We start from the raw sequence: 21,053 nt of genomic DNA on the forward strand, positions 1-21,053 counted from the left end.
CCGCCCCGGCTTGGTGCGCGAAGGGGACCCGAGGTCGTAGCGCAGCCTGGCGGTGGGGCCGGGGATTGCGGCCGCTGAGACCAGAGAATGCTTAGCCAGACCGGGTCTGGAGCTTGCCCGAAAACCATGTTGCAAACACCGGAGCTCAGGGTCAGGCAAGTTCGACGGTATGGGAAACAGACTCCAAACTGCAGGCCTCCAGTTTCCCGCATTTAAAACTGGCCGGGGTGGTAGGGCACGCCTTTAATTCCAGATCTACACAGTGAGTTCCAGGATAGCCAGGGATATAAAACAAACAAAATATTGGCAGAGATGGTATTGATCATGAAAATTATTGAGTACTGCTGGGCGGTGGTGGCGCACGCCTTTAATCCCAGCACTCGGGAGGCAGAGGCAGGTGGATCTCTGTGAGTTCGAGGCCAGCCTGGTCTACAAGAGCTAGTTCCAGGACAGGAACCAAAAGCTACAGAGAAACCCTGTCTCGAAAATCAAAAAAAAAAAAAAAAGAAAAAAAGAAAATTATTGAGTACTGTTGAGAATGTGCTGAAATGGTCATGAAAATATGATATTTAAAGCTGGGGGTGTAGTTCAGTTGGGATAATGCTTGCTTAGCAGGCACGAAGTCCTGGGTCCCATCCCCAGCGCCTCATGAACCCCAGCACGGTAGCACACGCTGTAATCACAGAATTCCGAAGTGAGGCAGGAGGATCAGGGATTCAAATTTATCCTTGGCTACATGGTAAGTTTAGGGTCAGCGAGGGCTTCATGATGCCGTGTTTTGAACACATATAAGAAATGCAGTGTTTTTTTTTTTTAAATCCTGAGTTCATTTCACACGTGTATTTTTGTCTCCCCACCGTTTTCACGTCTGACCACCAGTATTACTAGGTCCTATTGAAGCATTCCACACATACTTATGGCGAAATAAAGGGTGGAGTTCCACCGCTGAAAACTGAACAGGTGTTTAGACACCACATTCTTGACGATGGAATGTGGACAACATCTAACAAACATAGCAAGTGAGCTCCCATTTCGCACTATAGGAAGGAGAGCTAGCTATAAATGGTTACAGGAATCAAGTAAGACTCTTGTTGTTTTCAACTCAAACCTTCTCACATTAAATTGCCTCCTTAACATTTTAGGGATGTGATAATGTTTTGTTTTGTTTTTGAGACCGTTTTCTCTGTGTAGTAGAGCCCTGGCTGCCCTGGAACTTGCTTGTAGATCAAGCTGGCTGGAGATGTGGCTCAGTGCTTAAGAACACTTGGGGTTCTCGCAGAGGACTCAGGCTGTGTAACCAGCACTCACCTTGCTCACAGCTGTATAGCCCCATGGTCTGTATTCTTTTCTCTGACTTGAAGACCAGCCTCTGCCTCCCACAGTCACAGTGTTCTGCTCACGTGTACACAGGCCAGATCCTCGGACACCATAAACAAAACCGATTCCTCCTCTAAGTTGTCTCCATCAGATGATTCATCTCAACAACCAGAAAGGTGACTGAAGTAGCAAAACAAACTCCATTTTTGAGTTAGAACTCCATTTCAGACAGGACCTAACTAAGGAGGTCCATGCAGCCCAACAGTCATAAACATTCATTCCCAAGACACTGTGCCAGTCCTGGTCAAAGTGACCCCACCAGGGTGTCCAAACATCTGTTTACATCTGCTTGCTTCAGTTGTCTTTGTAGGTACCTGATTAATGCTGTTTTGAAATTCCCAGTACCCCAACAACAAATTCAAAAGTTGTATACTTCTACCCAATCCCGAAACACCAAGTCATGTGCCACCCTGCTTGCAGTTTTCCCCTTTAAAAACCCATTACCCCGAGAGCTCTGGGCCGTGTCCCCCCCCCATCTGCTGTGTTGGAGTGTTGGATTGTGCAATGCAAGTTAGCTAAATTGTAATCAATAAACCCCAGTGTGTTTTGCATCAGATACTGGCTCTGTGGCGGTCACAGAGGCTTTACAGTGGAGGCTTCTGGGGAAGAGAATCCATTATCTGATTAAGGGATAATTATTCCACCCAGTTCTTTAGTAAGGTGGTCATCAGGAGGGTTTATCCCTGGCCAAATGATGGACAAGTGCAGGATTAGCTCCTATGCTTTAGGTAGCTTGGAATGTGAGATCTCCTCCTAAGGCCAGAGTTAAGTTCCATTCTTCTGATCAGGAGGAAACAGCTTTCTCTTCACGTGGCTCAGAGAGCCTCAGTCAAGGATACCGCAGCATTCCCCACTCAAGAGTTGGCACTAGCATCATGTAGGAGATGGGCTGAAATTGAGAGACAGGTCTCAACTCATGCTCACCACGAAAACCCATTTCTGGGCTAGAGAGATGGCTCAGAGGTTAAGAGCACTGACTGCTCTTCCAGAGGTCCTGAGTTCAATTCCCAGCAACCACATGGTGGCTCACAGCCATCTGTAATGAGATCTGGTGCCCTCTTCTGGCCAGCAAGCACACAGACAGACAGGACACTGTATACATAATAAATAAATAAATCTAAAAAAAGAAAGAAAGAAAAAGAAAACCCATTTCCAAAGCTATTTACCAGAAGGACTGGAGCTCCATCCTGCCCTCCCTCCAGCTTTCAGGCAGGGCTTATGTTTAGGAGATGAAAAGCCAGAGCTCCCTTCTGCCTTTCCTGGCCAGAAAACCACAGACATTCCTGGAACCGCTGCATTCAGAGTTCTCAACAGTCTCTATCAGAGTCAGCAGATTCGGGCTCTCCTCAAGCCTGTTGCCCTTGACTTGTAGATGCCTGATTGCTTTCTATGTTAAGACTCATATGGCAGCTTCCATCTGTCTGCAACTCCACTTCCAGGGGATCCAGCTCCCTCTTCTGGCTTCTGAGGGACCAGATATGAATGCAGTGTGCATACATACGCAGGCCAAACACTCATACACATAGAAGCAAAGGAGATAGGTTTTACTTTGGCAGTCCATAGGCAGACAGACACACATCATGGCAAGCAAGGCAAGGAGGCAGGTGTGTGAGGCAGCTGGTCACCTTGCATCTGCTGTCAGGAAACAGGGAGAGATGAATGCTGGTGGCAGCTCACTTTCTCCTTCTGGTTCAGTCCGGCTCCCAGACCATGGAATGATGCTGCCCATGTTTTTGGTGGGTGGGTCTTCCTGTCTTAACTAACCAAATCTAGAAACTCCCTCCAAGATGTTCCCTGAGGCTTGTCTCTTAGGTAAATAAAAAATAACTTCCTTACTTTTTAATCTGATAATAATAATAAATAGGCATATGTTTGATGCATGCCACAGTATATGTTTGGAGGCCAGAAGACAAAAGAATAATATAGAAGATTGTGGAGGAATGACACTCACGGTTGACCTCTGACCTCCATATGCATATGTTTACACACACCTGCACACATGTGCACCCACCTGCATGTGATCACACACACAATAAAAGGAGACTATATGCATAAAAGACACATTTTTTGGATGTCTTTTAAAAATACCCGAAGTTTTTCTGTCCTCCTGATACAGTACAAAAAAAAAAGTAGAATTCCAAGATTGAAAGAATTTATGAAGACACTACATTTAAATTTAAGAGATCCATGGAATGATTTAAAGTGCCGTGGTACCCAATGGAAAGACACTTATATCACAAAAGTGAATTTAGAAAGCAAAGAATCCACACAAAGACAGGATAGACTTCAGCCACTTTTAAGACAACAAGGAGAAATACACTATTTGGGGGAAGTGTGAGCTCCAAGACCAACTGGTTTTGTGAGGACTTGCAGTGTTTGTCAAGAAGACCAAGCCACAGGGTTCCAGTTGCTGTGGCAGGACTCAGGCTGCAAACAGGGCCTTCTTGGACCTCCCAATAATAGCAGGAAGTGATGATGTCAGCTGTGTTCCCAGACTGTCAGAAGTGAGGGCTGGAGAGATGGCTCCACCAGCAATGGTGATGAGAAAGCCCCATGACCCGAGTCCAACCCTCAGAACGTACGGAACGGTGGTGGAGACTCGGCTCTGACCTTCACGTACCTGCCGTGGCATCCGTGCACACATCACACACACCAATGAGAATAACTATTACAAGAAGGGGTGTGCCCTTCTGTGCTGTGAGCTTGCCAGCCCTGTGGGGTAGAGCCACGGCCCCACCCTGTCACCCTCAGTAGCCTGAGGAGTTCTCTTAACATTTTAAGGTCCTTCACTCAAGCCAAACTGGGATTCATGGCTTGGATGCAGACTCGGATTTCAGGAGCGGTCTGAAGCAGAGTTGGGAACTAGTTAAAGGCATTTTAATCTAGACTTTAAGCTCGAGGGCTAAGAGAAAGAGAGCGCTCGGGAGGAAGACATACCAAGGTGTGTGAGTACCTGCTTCTCCGTGGAGAGCTGAGCTTGTCCTGGCTCTAGTCATATGTGCCATTTTGTGGGCTCTCAAATTGCAATTTAAAAGATTGCTAAGGACGTCTCTCTCCTTTTGTGTCCTCTGATAAATGAGATTACAAGGTGGCTTCAGTGAAGCCATGGGTGAAAACGAAAGATAATGTGAATGCAGGGATAGCTGAGTTGCTCAGGAGGATGAGGGCATGTCTTCCTGGCAAGTGGGATTTCTGGTAAGGTTCCTAGAGAAATAGGTTGACGGCTGGGAAGGAGAAGGGGCCTGAAACAGTTGTTAATTGTACTTCTCTGTGGTGACTGACTCCTTTCCCGTCTCCTGATTCTACAATAGTCCTTGTCTTCCCCCCCCCCCAGTCTAGGACTGTCCCCACTCACTGGCCCAGCAGGCTCTTCACACAGACCAGACTCTGACTGACACATGAGTTATTGCTTGCACGTGGTTTGATGAAGCAAATCTTTCTGAAACAGGGATCCCACGGAGTCTGTTGGGTGGTGGTCGAAGACACCAGAAAAAAGCAGCAGCAGAGGAATTGAGGTTCCAGAAGCAGGGTTAAGAGCGTGTTGACCAAGACTTTGGCCAGATCTGATCACATCATCTTTGAATCCTCTCTCTCTGAAGCAGAGAGGTTTGGAATGAAACAGTGTCTTAGGCCTCTGTCCAAACACCCTGAGAACAGAAAATCTATCCTCGCTCTAAATGCGTTTATTCCCCACAGTGTAATCCTTTGACAAACAGAATTACTCTCTTAAAACAAGCGACTAAAGAGACACCACAGCTCAAGTTTTAGATCCGCTTTGTACTTAACCGCTGAAGCAAAAGTACACAGATTAGCCCTAAACTCCTCAAACAGATGAGCAGAGAAAAATGGGGCCAGAGAGGGCTCAGCAGCTAAGGGCACTGGCTGCTCTTGCAGGGGACCCAGATTCAGTGCCTAATACCTGCATGGTAGCTCACAACCACATGCAGCTCCAGTTCTAGGGGATCTGACGCCCTCTTCGCCCTCTTCTGGCACCAGGCACACACATGATACACAGACACTCGCATACATAAAGCCAAAGCACAGTCTTTAAAGAAATGTCTGTTCTGTTCTTGTCTTGAGGCCATTCAATTTTCAAATAGCAACATTGACAGGGTCAAGAGCCGAGGACAGTCCCTGTCCCCAGTGACGGTCTTTGCTTTGACACTGGGGAAACACCTGCTATCTCACACGCCACCACTGGACTGCTCGCCCACCTCCACTTCCCTCCTCCTCCTCTTCTTGAGACAGCGACTTACGGTGTAGCCCATACTGGTCTTGAACTTCATAATCCTCCTGCCTCAGTCTCCAGAACAGCTGGTTTTACAGGTCTTTACCACCACACACAGTGTTTTCTAGCAATCCTTGATGTCCTGTTTATTCTGTCTGGTCTGGAGTGAAAGAATGGTTGGTCTTCCCTGAGGAAGGATAGATCCGTGGTTCACCCCGCTAAAGTGCTCTGGGTGCTCCTGGTGTATCCCCAGAGGGCCTGAGAGGACAGTGCTTCTCAGCAGTGCACCACAGAGTTAGAGGAAGGGGGGCCCTGCTTCTGACGTTCTGATCTACTGACTCTGGATCCCACTTCTGGAAGGGCTGGGAGGACTATGTGTTCTGCGCAATGTGCACTGTGACCTGGGGGTACCGGGTGAGTCCCACAAAATGGCACAGCTAGCAGGTGGGCAGGAATGGCTGCACCAGAGAGAGATGTGCCAAGCTGCCAGTTATCAACAAATCTGTGCACATTCTCTGAGTTTCGTGCAAAGAGCAGCAATCCATTGATCTCTGTAAGCAGCACAGCTCAGATAAAGCACACACGTCTGAAAAACTGATTGAGTGGGAGAACACGGGAGAGGCTAGGACAGAAGGGGTCCAGGTCTGGGCTGTGTTTGTGGCCACCTGGGCCAGTTCAGTTTCCCACCCATGGTCTTGCTCTTACCCCACCCCAGGAAGTGGACAGCCGAGGACCACTCTCGCACTGAACTTTGGCTGGGATAGTTATTTTTGAGGCCCTGCTTGCCGTTGGCCTGTGCCACTCCTGGAAAGCAGCGCTGTCTTCCTGTTTTCACATAGTATGGTGGCCACAATGACAGTGGGAAAGAGCTGAGGTGGGTGAGGGAAAAAAGTGCATTTTATGATTAAAAACGTCAAGTTAAATTTTTAGGACTTATGTGTATGATCGTTTGGTCTGTCTGTCTGTTTGTCTGTCTGTATGTATGTACATGTACTGCATATGTACCTGGTGCTCTTGGAAGGGAGAGGAGGCTATCAGACACCCTAGAACTGGAATTGCAGGTAGTTGTGAGTTGCCACATGGGTGCTGGGAAGGGAACCTGGGTCCCCTACAAGAGCAGCCAGTGCTGTTAACCACTGAGCCAGAGTCTCTCTCTCTCTCTCTCTCTCTCTCTCTCTCTCTCTCTCTCTCTCTCTCTCTCTCTCTCTCTCTCTCTCTCTGTTGGTGGCAGGGTCTCATTATGCTGCCCTAGCTGGCCTCAAACTCACAGCGATCCCCCTGTCTCTGCCTCCCTAGCGCTCCGGTTAAGGCTATGTATCATAACATCCTGCAGGGATTTTCATTTAGTGAAAGACGATCATTTAAGAGAGAGAAGGACTGCAAGTTTGTGCAGAAAAAGTGGGGAAAGGTAGTGGCCTCTTTAGGTAGAACAGACACTAGATCGACACAGGCCACACCAAGTGCCACCCAAGAGTCTCCGGCGGTGTCTTTCTGAGTGTGTTGGCACTTCTCCCCAAACAGCAGAATCGAAAGGCAGGACAGGAAACCGTAAGGTTAATTACACAGAAGCGCAGGTGCGGGTCACAGGACAACTTGTGGGGGTTGCTTCTCCTACCACGTCATTGAACTCAAACCACCAGGCTTTTCTCCACTGAGCCCGGTTTCGTGTTATAAAGGACTGTTTCTGGGTTAAAGGTTGCCCTAGGTTGTTTACTGCAGTGGCACAGCCTGGGGCTTAGTTTAGGGTTGCTGCAGGCAGACTCAGCATCCTCCTGCCCCCGACTGCTTTCAGTATCGTCCAGACAAACACATCTCTAGGTACATATTTCATATTTTAGAGTCTGTTTGCTTTGTATAATTTGTAAAACTACGCAACTTCTTCTAACCATAGGTAAGACAAAGCCTGGGGGCTCTGAAGAGACCCCACAGGGATGCTGCCCTTTGGAGCTCTGATCCAGTCTCTCCACAGAAGCCTCTTCTCCCATTCTCTTCTGGCTGGAGGTCCTGGCACTTTCTGGAAGGCCTTCCTCTGGGAGGCTTCTCTATGGCAGCCAGCCAAACTGCATCTGAATCCCTTCTGCATGCTGATCTACCGCCACCTCACGGCCATGCTCTTTCTCTGAGCAGTCCCCAGCCTTCAGACTCAATAGGAACACACACAGCCTTTCACAGAAAATGTCAAAGCAGTGGTTTCTGGGCAGTGAGACCCCCCGCCTTTGATATTTATAGCACAGTTTATTTACATATCTGTTTGTCTGTGTGGGTCTGTATGAGCCACACCATGCATGTGACCGCCAGAGGAGGGGTCAGTACTTTCCTACCACGTAGGGTCTGGAGGGGGACTCAAGCCATCGGGTTTGGCAGCAAGTGGCCTTACTCACTGAGCCCTCTCACCAGCCCTGAGGTGCCTCGGTTTTATTTTCTCATTTGGCACACCTCATTTGACAGGGACAGGCCTTCCTTCATTCTGCAGGGTAGAACTGTACTCCATTCTGTATGCACGCTGCCTTTTCTGCATCTCCTTACATTTTGGCTATCCTGAATAATACTAACATGGATGCAGAATGCAGGTATCATTTCAACATACTCATTTCCTGTCACTTGGACACACACCGAGTAGCGGCATCATTGGATCATGGCAGTTCTTTTAATGTCTAAAGACCAGTCACAGTTTCCCGAAATACTTCCCTACTTTACAGACCACACTAACAGTGAGCAAGAGCCCTTTCTCTACTGCCTTGCCCACGCAATAAGGGGACAAACTTTTCTATGGCTGGGCCATACCAATGTCTGCAAAGCCAGTTTGTATTTATGTCAACACTGTCACACCCCTCTATCTTGCTACATTTGTTGCAATGTCCGTGGCCTATGCCCTCCTTATCCTCCAGAAAAGACTTCCCGGCTCCATCCTGTAAGCCTTTATGTGTTCTATCTGTATATTTCTATTGTAAGTTTTTTTTATTGCTGTTTCCCTAAGAACCCAGAACCTGATGTATATTCGCACTCAATAAATTTGCTGAGTTAATGTTTAAGTGTGAGTTGAGGTTCCCAGTACATTGTGTTTAGTTTTGTTTGTTTGCTGGGACAGACTACTCCATGCGACCCTGCCTGGCCTGGGACTTGCAGCAATCTTCCCGCCTGTTTCTATACAGCTGCGCCTAACTTCACCTCTCGACTCCTTCCCATTCTGACTTTCCTTGCTATTGTTACCCAGAACACAAGCATCCCTGCATTTCCAAATCAGATCATTTATTGTCTTTTGGGGGCAGAGGGACACTTTCAATGATACCCATTCATGTTCTTTTGACCGTGTGTGTGTTTCTGTCAACTCCCCAGTGGACCACAGTGATGGAGTGGTGGGAACATCTATACAGTCTCTTTACATGGCTTCAGAGGCATCCTTCTCTCCACAGGTATCTTAAAAACAAGGCAGAGAAAATCTTGTTCATTTCAACAGGTCAAGCGTAATCTTGTGCTCGCAGGAAGCTGGGTATGGAATGGCACTTTCAGTGACAATCACCCATCCTAACATCTTTGTGTTTAAAATCAAATTTTATCCCACAGAATATTATTGATGGGGTCACGGTTCTAAAGTAGATTTCATTTTTATCCTATTTTTTTTTTTTACCTTTTGCTGTTAAACAAAATAACATATCCTATTTTCTAAAAAAACAATACAAGGCATATCATATCAAATAGTACTTCGACAGAGACAAGGAAATCCTGCTATCATATAGCAAGGTGTTCATTTATGCAAACATATTAAAATTCCCCAGTCTTCAAAATGATGTTATCATGAACACATGAAACAATACTATAAAGTGAGTGTCAAAATTTCATTTTTAGTTCATGAAAAATATGGAATATGGAAATAAACTTCCCTTCCATAAAGCACAGGGGTTGGCTGGAATGAGAAACCACAAGCACCCTGGCCTGTGTCTTGGAAGAGGCCTGGAGCCTCTGTTCTGGAATGTATGTCAGTGACCAGAACTCCTGGAGATCTATGACGCTTCCTTGCCAGAATGAGCTCTTGAGAGCCTACAGTTGCCCCCTTTGCTAGCCGAGTGAACCGGCACGGGAAAGAATACGCTCAGAGGGCGCTCCAAGCAGAACACAGGTGATCCCGACAAAGAGCAAAAGACAAACGCTTTATTATGAGATCTTTTCAAGTAAGGTTTCCGTGTGCACCAGTGAGTGAATGCGGATCTGCATCAAAGGTTTCAAATGAACACCAGATTAAAAAGGGGCTACACAGTTTCTCTTTTGTTGCTTTTTCCCTCCCAAACATCATCCTTCCCTAAGGCAAGAAAACACACCATTTAGAACAGTCAAGAAGAAAGCTACATCACAGGATGGTACAGAAGATAAGAACACCTTCTTCGGGAAGCCAGGAGGTACAGCCCATTGCCTACACCGGCAGCTCCCACTCACTTTCTGACCACAGCACTGATCACAGCACTGGCTTGCTTTCCATTGGTGAGCTTTGAGAACATCCTCTGTTTCTCAGGAGTGTGCGGATGGGGCCCATATGCTGATATTACAGTAAATCACAACATTAAATAACATTGCACAGTCAACCTCCAAGGCTTTTCAGTACAAAAGTGAGCGTTAAAAAGGTACCGTTACTAGTGGCTTTACGCCACGCACAGCACTAATGAAAGAAGAGAAGGTAAACGGCCAGTTACAGAGCTGCACATTACGGGTAGATGTGGAAGAAACTTGGTAACCTGGGCAAAATACTGAAAACAAATGGGTTCTGAGGGAGCAAAGTGAACCCCGGGCAAGCATAAATTCATAAATGAATGCGGAGAGCACACCTAGCTCTCGGGTCTGAGCACTTGCAGACACTACAGTGGCACGGGAGGATGGAGGCTGGGAAGACACTGGGACAAATGCTCCCAACGCCAGTCAGTTCCTGAGGCAGCATCATATCTTAGCCAACGCCTTCATCAACACTGTCCGGAGGAGCTTGTGCTATGAGACGCCCCAGCACTCTGGTGGCCCAGTTACCCTGCACGTACCGAAGGCAGCAAACCCAAGTGCTGGTTTACTTCACAGCAGCCCAGCAAACCACCATGTATGTATTCTTTCACTCTCTGCTGCTGATTAGCAGGTCAGAAAACAAAGGGAAAGCAAACTTGATAAAGATTTGATTCCGGCACTTCTGAGTTAGCTTGAGGCAGAGCTGTGGCTTTCTTTTCACTGTGTTTAGAAGTCTAGGTGCGGACACTGTAAACCTGTTGTGTCCCCTGGCCACATCTTGTCTGACACAGGCTGAGAGCAAGAAACGCAGGAGAAACAGGATGACACCGACCACTGTCAACTTCTGGTTTAAAGATGATTTAAAATAATTTTATAAAGTCCATGCTACAATTTTAAAGACTATTTCTGTGCACTTTTAATTCTGGACACAATTTTTAAAATAGCATGATGGAGGTATGAATTTAAAAACCCACCAGAACGTAAATAACAGGGAAACCACTTTCAACTCAAAGCATTAAACATACATTTCTGGAGACCCAGACAAGTATACAGGTTTTAAAGCAATCATATTTTATTATACAACTCTATGAACAGAGGATGAACAGAAATACACAATATACTTACCTGTACATGTGAACCTACTTTTTAAGCTACAGAGTCTTATTATAGCTCATACTGACTTTAATTTTACAGTTCATGACTATGTATAACCCTATTGCGTTAAGGACAGATTCTACACAGGAATCTGTGCACTCACAACCTGCACCTCAGCTGTGGGGCATCTTCCCTGATCCTGAAGCTCACACAGCTTCACAGCTTAAGCTCGTTTGCTATTTTGGATGCAATGTTCTTAAAGGCAATGGAGGTCCCAGAGATTCGCTTGAAGCGGACCCCATTCAGCGAGAGCCGAGGTAACTTGCAGACTTCCATCTCCCACTGCACAAGGCTGTCCTGCCTCGCGTCGCCATGGACACAGAAGAGCAAGAACCGTTCTTTCTGTTCGTAGTCACAGTTGTTGGCATCCAACACTTTCCGGATCTCTCTCATCATGTCATTGGGGTCCATTGAGCTTGTGGTCTTCATGCTCCATGTGAACCGCAAAGAACGCGGCTTGGAGTCTTTGCCCTCTTCCTTGTCTCTTTCTTTCGGCTCCCCAGATGTACTTCTAGAAGAAGAGGGCAAAGGGGAAAAGTTAAAACAAAAGTTCTGCTTGGCAAAGAAATTGTAAGCATAAAATGTTGAACTTTCCAGTCTGCAGTCTGCCCTCATAGGGACCAGAGTTGCACACTACCACGCTGCTTGCAAACAGGCCCAGGGCACCATGCACTTTGGCATTTAGCATCTTCAGTCTAAAGCAGCAAACTTTCTCAGGTGCATTTGTTCCTGGGAAGGAATTTGCAGTTGAAAGTGAAAACTTAATAGTTTTTTCTATATTCTTCATTTTCTGTACATACACATACCACAAACACACAGACATGTCCTCCCCATATGCACACACCTATACACATGCATATACATGTACAAAGATACACACAGCAGCCACCACTAGGATTCTCCTGATAAAACACAGTATTAGAATATAAACATTTCCCCCTTTTCTGCCCTTCTTGTGTAGGAGCTATGCAATGACTCCAGAAGAAAAGCGGTTTCCAACAGACAGTTGGGAGGGTGACCGCTACTGTCAGGACCTCTCACAGCATGCAGGCTCTGCTCTGTCCCTTTTCTCTAAAGGCATGTGCAAACTGGCGGAGAAGGCAGCCTGTGGCCTCCACCCCTTTTATATCACTTCCCTCTCTGCTCTCTCCCATGGGGACATGCTGGCTTGCATGCTGTCCCTGACCACAGGCCTGTGCGCTCCTCTCCAAGCTCCTGCACAGGCAAGGCTGCCTTCTTTCTACATGGACAACTTCCTTTCTCTCCCCCAATCTTTGCTTGTTTTCTCCAGAGTCCCTGATCACCCAGACTCCTGTCCTTGCATGGCCACCCCTTCTAATTCTACTTTCTTTCTCATTCAAGCCATTTGAATACACTATCTCTTGACCTCGCCTGTATCATAAGATCCAGGCCATCTGCCTGCTTCATTTCTGACACCCAGGCACCCAGAACTATGCTGAGCACAAGAGATGACCAACATTGAGTTTTGGTGTGTAGGTATTGCACAAATAGAACCACAAAACCATCTCAAGTAACCATACGAGGGTAGACTTAATGGACTTCCATGACTCAAAGTACCTTGTATTAAATATATTAAACCGTCATCCAAATACAGATACATTGCAGTTTTGCCTATAAACATCCCTCCCTCATTTGTGAAATCTATCTTTGAAAGACATTTATGCCTTTCCTATAAATACATACATATACATTTATATATTTAAGATATAAAATATTATAAAATATAAAAAGGAATATAATAAGGCAGTTCCTTTCCTCCCAGATACCTGAACCTCCAAAGTGCTAAAAACTGTAATCTTGAGAAAACAGAGAGTAAGTTACAGAGATACATGCCAATGACCACGAAACAGACACGGAAATAAAAGCCAAAGACTACTGAACAGACACGGAAATAAATACCAAAGACTACTGAACAGACACGGAAATAAATACCAAAGACTACTGAACAGACATGGAAATTCACACCAAAGACTACTGAACAGACATGGAAATGCATGCCAAAGACTACCAATGGACAAGGAAAGTATTTACTTCATTGTCTTCTCTACTTTTCTCTGGGAAAAATCCAGAAAGCATGTCAGTGTATAGTTTTACGATGTGGTCCAAGATCGAATATTTAGCTAAATATATCACTATGATGAAATCCTCTGCACACTTAGTTACCTCAGTGTTCACCTAAGTGACCCCACATTACAGAAGGAGAACAGTGCATATTCTCTAGGAAGCTCTCTGCTTCACAGGTGAAGCAGACACTCATCTCACAGACAGGAAGCCCAATTCTTTACCAACTATGCCATTCAAAGTTAGTTGATAAGTTGACGAGCTAGATGACATTAGGAAAGCCTACTATTCTTTGAATATGGATTCAAAGTGCAGACGCAATCAAATTACCACCCTGCCCTGGTCACCAGGTGTGGGAGCACCCAGCACCTGTAGCTCACCTGGCTGTGTCGGTTCTGCCGCTGGCTTCGCCTTCACTTGGATCCCTCAAAAATAAAGAGAAGGTGGAGATTTAACAATTTTAAAAGCAATAGGAGATCAAGAAAACCCATAAATAAAAGACACTGAAGTCAGCGTCCTCATTAGTCCCAGGTGTGAATCCTTCTTCACACTTTTACCCCAGCATGTGCTGCTGCCACTTCCCGAGTGCCCACTAGATACTGTCGATGGCGTATTAGACGAAAACTTAGCTGTTCTTTAGATACAATCTTCCAACCCAGAGTCAGGACTATAACTTAATAATTTATCTTTTGGCTTAGTTTAGCATAATGTAAGGTTAAGTAAGTTTTAATAACTCTCAATAGCAATACTAGACTTCACTTGTAGAGGTTGTTGCTCAGTTGAACAAATGTGCTAACCTTGCAGTTAAACATAGTTTGGAGGCTGAGCACCTAAGGCGGTGGTTAGAAGACTGACCAGTGGGTTAAATCTTTTCTGTGCAAGCGTGAGAACCTGAGTTGGGGCACGTCTTCTGGGGGTGTCCTGAGGGCCTGGTGGCCAGCTATGCTAGCCCAAACAGCAAGCCCCAGGTTTAGAAAGAGAACTTCGTCTCAAGAAATGAGGTAGAGAGTGACAAGATGACAAGAGACACAACACCATCTTCTGGGACACACACACACACACACACACACACACATACACAACATAGGGGTGGGGAAACAGATTGATTGAATTGATTAAGAAAATGAGCCTGGGGCTGCAGAGAAGGCTCAGCAGTTAAGAGTACTGCCTGTTCTTCCAGAGGACATGGGTTCAATTCTCAGCACTCATATGGTGGCTCACAACCATCTATAACTGCGGTCCTATGGAATCTGATGCCCTCTTCTGGTATGCATGCATGCAGACAAAACACGCATACACATAAACAAGCCTTTTTAAAAAAAAATGAAAGAAGGTGATCCCAATATGGTTTTCTAACAATAAATACTAATTCTGAAGTAGACCATGAATTTATTTCAGAAGTTATGCCAAGAACCCACGCACAGTCTTCAGCAGCCTATCCACAAAGGTAAGTCTAAAACAGACTGAACAATGAACAGAACAATAATCTCACTTAGATCTAAATCTGTGAAATAAAACCAGAAAAACTGCTAACTGTCTTTATATTGAAGGTGACTAATATTTTAAGGTCTTCCAAAATTATAACTCTACTGATATTTCAAAGGTGATTGAAACCGAGTCAAGTTATAATCTAATCTAAGAGGTAGCTTGTGATAGAACAAAACCTTTGAGAAGCTAGGAAAATTACCATCTGGAACACTTAGGTTTTTTTTTTTTAATGTTTTAGCCTTTCCACATTTATATTTTTATATAAAGTGTGCACAGCAGGGTTGAAGTCAGCACTGCCCTCCTCTCTCCACCCCCTCAGTACGGAGCTGCTGCACTGCACGGCAAACTCAATCCAGGCACTAAACGTTACAGCCTCCCAAGTCTGCAGGGCTCTAACTACAGGCCTCTTTCCATAGACATACTGTGCAAAGGACATTGTTTTTTTCAGAACTGAAAAGAATAATAAATTTATTTGCATTCTCAAATGGGGTGTCTTAAATTTCTGTTTTTTTATAATAATTGCTATTTTCACTAGTCAGGATATTAAACACTCGGTGCCATCTGTAAAAGTCATTTCACTCTCACGTGTCTGAGCCAGTTCATTTGCTCTGATCCACTGCACAGATGGGCAGTGCTCTCTACCGTAGCAACAGAATTACACTGTTGACCCCACTGGAAGATGAAACACCCGTACCCAAAAGGTGTCTGACTTTTCTGTCCTGTTCACAGGGTGCACTGCTGGTAAGCTCTAAGCATCCAGAATGGGATCTTCCTTACTCAATCCAGTCACATGTTGGTCTAGCCTTCCTGGGATGGGGCAGCCCAAGGAATTGGTTCTAAGTGACCTGATGGGAGGTGGATAGGACACAACAGCACAGCTGGCTGCAACAGTTCATGCAGCTTAGCATGGCTCTGCAATACAAAAGCAAATACTGTATATACAGCAATTTACACTTAACTGAGCACAAAGGCCATTCCCTTCTACTTGGGAAGCCCTCAAGCTTGCAGCAGCAAGCAAGGCAGGATTGCAAGGATAATGAATGTAAGGACAAACTCCTAGCAGTGTGTAGAGATACCTCTGGGTGGGAAGAACGGAAGCAGGAGGTCAGACAGGAGGAGCAGGCATAGGCTTATATGTGCCTATACCTATAGTCTCAGCAAGACAAAAGCTAATTAACCCCCTCCTTTCCTATTTATTTTCTTTTTCTTTGTTTGCAGTCTGTGGGTCAAATGGAAGGTTTTGTGCATGCTAGGTAAGCTATGCCCTTAGTCCTAATGGGTGTTTTAAATCAGGAAGTAACTTAATCAGAATTATATATAAATAATATATATAAACAGAGTATATATGGATGAAGGAGACCAGGTAGGAGTGAAGATTGACAGTGGTTTTGACTTTGAGGCAGTGGCAGGAAAGACTGTACTGAGAAGAGCCATTTGCAAATGTGGAAAGGAATCAAAGGCAACTTTGAGGCAACTGGAGGATGGAGCTACCACTTCTAAAATGGAAAGAACAGGGGAGAGTGGGGCTTGGAGGCTGAAACACAATGCGGAGATGTGGAGCTTCGGGCAACTTGATCTATGGGGATGAGGCTCTGGGAGAGCTCGGGTCAAGACCGAGGCTGTCAAAATGAGAGGCCATCTATGGCCACATCATGAGGAGATAACCAAGGGAAGTCAGAAAACTGGCAGAAAGCAGTCCCAAGTCTGTCCCGTGCATGCTGATGTTTAGAGGTGATGGAAAAGGCAAGGAGACCTTGGAAGGAGAAGCTGGTTTGTGAGGCAGGAAAAACCAGTCTAGAGAGGAAAGAGGCCCAACCTTGAAAGACACTGTAAGAACCAGGGGCTCACAGCCATCTCACTGCTCAGTCCAGTGCCCTGGTGACTGACGATCCCCCCAGCACCCTGAGAACAGTTGCCCACACATCCTCTGACTCCTGGCACAGACTGTGGGTGGACTGTAGGTCTTTCTCTCACAAGGTGCCACTCCGTATCCCTGCCCAAACTGCATAAGATCACTGATGGTCTCTCTGCTAAGATACTTGGATTTGAGGATTTAAGGTTTGAAACCCAACTGTGTGGTACTGACCTGCGGACGAACTTGGAAGTGATTTTGCTTATTATCCCGGTGGACGTTCCCCTTCTGGCGTGTGCAAGGGCACCAGCTTCATGGGACGGGGAGGCAGGCGGCCCATTGTAAGCAGCACTGCGCCGCTCTCGGAGCTGCTCCCCATGGAAGGTGCTTCGGCTGGAGCTCCCTCGGGGGAAGCGGGTCCTGTCTGGGGTGGCGGCACTAATACTGTGAGCAGATGGGGAAGCAGCAGGCGCTCTCTGGGTTGCACTGCTGGGAGAAATAAAGATACATTATTCAGAATAATGACGGGCGCTTTCACTCGGGCTAAACACTGGGGAGGGGAAAAGTGCGAGTCCTTCCGTTGGTCCAGTGATTTGTTTGCATTAGAAGTGAGGAGCATGGGACAATTAATTTTCCATCTCATTATACAAGGAGGGGAGGGAAGTTTAAAAATAATATACTTCTTGTAAAATTTGGTAATTAAAGATTAAGAAACTACTGACATGAAGACAAATACTGCCAGAATCTGGAATGCCCAATCTGGGTGCTGCATATGTGTTTTTTACATGTAATCTGCATGGTCTGAAATTTCAAATGCTTCAAAATTCAAAAATTTTTTGAGCACTTCTATGACTCTACACATAAAAATTCCATGTGTGATCTCATGTGAAGTCCACTGAAAACACTATGAAATATCTTTAGGCTATACATGTAAGATATGCCAGGAATCTAAGTGAACTCCATATCTAAATTCATGTTCTATTCCAACCATCTCATTATGAACATGTGAATATTGCAGAACTGGAAAATGTCCCAAACCCAATGGTTCCTGGGCCTAGGAATTTCAGATAAGGGTTCTTCAATTTGAACTTCACCAATGTACGTTGGTTGCTCAGTAACCTGTAGAACAAACTTTATTCTTTGTCAAAAAGCCTTTTCATAATATTACCATGTTTCCACTTTAGACCCTGGAGGATTCAATGCATGTGGTGCTATCAAAACCTACTTACTGGAGTGAGAGCATGCTCAGATACTCGAGTTCCAGTTCTATAAGAAGCAAAACTCCAAATGTGAACTGAATTTTATACCCAAGCAGCCGCTCCCCTGATACAGCAGCTGCTAGGACCCAAGGCCACAGCGCCTAGCTGGGTTGGTTATGTGTCTTTTCTTTGGCAAGGGTTTCCAGATAGCGTCTCTCTGAGTAGCCCTGGCTTGCTTTCGAGACCAAGCTGGCCTCAAACTCACAAAGATCCACCTGCTTTTGCCTTCCAAGTGCTGGGATTAAAGGTGTGCGCCATCACATCTGGCTTTTGTGCATCTCATTTTACTCCCCCCCCCCCGCCCCCGACCACAGACAGGGTTTCCCCAGGTAGCCCTGGCTGTTCTGGAACCCACTCTGTAAACCAGGTTGGCCTCAAGCTCACACCTGTCTCTGCCTCCCGAGTGCTGGGGGGAGGGGGACTAAAGGTGTGTGCCACCCCCGCCTGATCTTTTTTTAAAAGCTTATTTGTGTGCATGTGTACATGCGCACTCCTGCCACAGCGCATGTGTGGAGGTCAGAAGACAACGTCCAGGTGGCTCTCTCTGTTCACCGCGTGGATTCCAGGGATAGAATCGAGGTCACTGGGCTTGGCGGTAAGCACCATTACCACCTGCTGATGCTTCTCTAGCCACTCAGCTTACTTAAATGATAAACCAGGCAGCAATGCTTTGTGACAGATTAAAAACACAATCTGTTAAGAATATTCTTCTTAAAAATGATTTTAAGTAACTTCAGATAACTGCTACAGCACACAATAAGTGTACACCCAGTCAACATTTCCCGACACTGTGTCTTTCCGACCACTCTGGAGGAGACAGTGACCACAGAGAACGAGAAGCAAGAGGACTCACCCAGGCCGGTACGCTTCAGAGCCATCTTTAATGGTTGGCAGTGTGACTTTAATAGGGTGGCCAGAGGTCGACATGGACTTCTGGTGGCGGGGCCGTGCTGAGGCGCCAGCAGAAGCTGCTGTGGAACCCGCAGATGACAAGCTGCTGGCGGACATCTCTGTAAGGCTTGACATAAAAGAAAAGGTACAGTTACTAAAACCCAAGAAAGGGATTTCCTGAGTCTCAACTGATTGACACTTTCATGACTGAAACACTTAAAAGAAATGAACACATTCTTACTCATTAACAAATCAATTCCCCATTTAAGGTACGTCCATTGAAAAGTGCTTAGACGTGTGTTCTGTATGCATGTGTCTGAGAAGGCAGGCATATGTATGGATGTGTGACAGCTACAGACGAGACGGTTATTGCTGGAGACATTTTACATTCAGTTCTAAGATTAGTTCTGTGCACTGTGTTGCTGTGAATCTTCCTATATCACTTAAGCTCTGAGAACTCCTAGCTATATGAAAATTGCTGTTTCTGTAGCCAGCACCTCCTGCAGCTCCTATCAGTTCACTGTCTGAAGAACAGGCTGGCCAGTATGGGTGTCAAGCAGCTACAGATCAGCATTTGGTACAGAAGACACAGTTAATAATTGGAAATCAACTTCAACACCAAGCCTAAAGAATGCCAGGAAGCCACAGTTTCCTTGTGTGCTTTCTCGTAGCCTACAACAGAAAAGAGAGCCATGTGAGGTCGGACTGTCCCTCTGCTGAGAACAGAATTTCATCACAACAGATGCTTCAACCTTTGAGCTACCATGAGTAGTTCATCCAACTACAATAAAACTCAATAATGGGCTGGAGAGATGGCTCAGTGGTTAAGAGCACTGCCTGTTCTTCCAAAGGTCCTGAGTTCAATTCCCAGCAACCATATAGGGGCTCACAATCATTGTAATGAGATTTGGTGCCCTCTTCTGGCCTGCCGGCATACATGCAATACAGAATACTGTACACATAATAAATAAATCTTAAAAAAAACTACAATAAGAAGTTTGTGGTTCTACATTCTTTAGAGGATGAAAAGGAAGCCTTTATTATTTGAGCATAAAAAGAGTTGATTAATTTAAATCAAGATCAGATAAGCAAATTAAATAAACCTATAACTGCTAAAGAAATAGAAACAGTCATCAAAAAAAAAAAGAATTCTACATGATTTTCAAAGAAGAACTAATACCAATACTTCTCAAATTGTTCCACACAATAGAAAAAGAAGGAACATTGCCAAACTCTTTTTATGAGGCTACAATTACCCTGATACCCAAACCACACAAAGACATTACTAAGAAAGAGAATTACAGACCAATCTCACTCATAAACATTGATGCAAAATGCTCAATAAAACACTGGCAAATCAAATCCAAGAACACATCAGATCATCATCCACCATGATCAAGTCAGCTTCATCCCAGAAATGTAGGGATGGTTCAACATGCAAAAATCTGTCAGTGTCGGTTAATTCACCATATAAACAAACTGAAAAATAAAAACTACATGATCATCTCATTAGATGCCGAAAAAGCTTTTGATGAAATACAACATCCTTTCATGATAAAGGTCTTGGAAAGGACAAGGAACATACCTAAATATAATAAAGGTTGGTTACAGCAAACCAACAGCCAAGATCAAACTAATTGGAGAGAAACTCAAAGTGATCCCACTAAAATTAGGAACTAGACAAGGTTGTCTACTCTCTCCAAATCTATTCAATATAGTTCTTGAGTTCTAGCCAGAGCAATAAGACAACAAAAGGAGATCAAAGGAATACAAATAGGAAAAGAAGTCAAACTCTCACTGTTTACTGAGGATTATAATAGTTTATATGTGACTCCATAAAAAAGGTATTTTTATGAGTCTACAACTCATAAACACCTTCATTAATGTAGCAGGACACAAGATTAACTCAAAAAAAATCAATAGCCCTCCTTTATATATATGATAAATGGGCTGAGAAAGAAATCAGAGAAACATCACTCTTTACAACAGCCACAAATAGCATAAAATATCTTGGAGTAACTCTAACCAAACAAGTGGAAGACTTGTATGACAAGAACTTTAAATCTTTGAAGAAAGAAATTGAAGAAGACACCAAAAAATGCTCTCCCATGCTCTCGTGTAGGTAGAATTAACATAGTAAAAATGGTAATCTTACCAAAAGCAATTTACAGATTCAATGCAATACCCATGAAAATCCCAGCAAAATTCTTTACAGACCTTGAAAGAATAATACTCAACT

General features: G+C 45.0%; 1 protein-coding gene across 2 annotated transcripts in view; it reads right to left on the reverse strand.

The window, feature by feature from the left end:
• Nucleotides 1-11,137: 11,137 nt before the first annotated feature.
• Nucleotides 11,138-21,053, reverse strand: part of Mark1 (microtubule affinity regulating kinase 1) — a 103,755-nt gene continuing 93,839 nt past the window's right edge. The window contains exons 15-18 of one of the 2 annotated variants that reach the window (XM_050148204.1): nt 18,777-18,941; nt 16,899-17,150; nt 13,705-13,749; nt 11,138-11,753 (exon numbers count right to left, since the gene is read on the reverse strand). In XM_050148204.1, coding sequence (XP_050004161.1) covers nt 11,399-11,753; nt 13,705-13,749; nt 16,899-17,150; nt 18,777-18,941 — 817 coding nt within the window. In that variant the 3' untranslated portion in view covers nt 11,138-11,398. Of the gene's footprint in view, nt 11,754-13,704; nt 13,750-16,898; nt 17,154-18,776; nt 18,942-21,053 lie in introns of both variants that reach the window. The other variant, XM_050148203.1, reaches the window with a different exon arrangement.

The sequence above is a fragment of the Alexandromys fortis genome, unplaced genomic scaffold (assembly GCF_014885135.2).
Source record: "Alexandromys fortis isolate MF-2015 unplaced genomic scaffold, M_Fortis_MF-2015_v1.1 scaffold_62, whole genome shotgun sequence".
In the NCBI taxonomy this organism is placed as follows: Eukaryota; Metazoa; Chordata; class Mammalia; order Rodentia; family Cricetidae; genus Alexandromys; species Alexandromys fortis.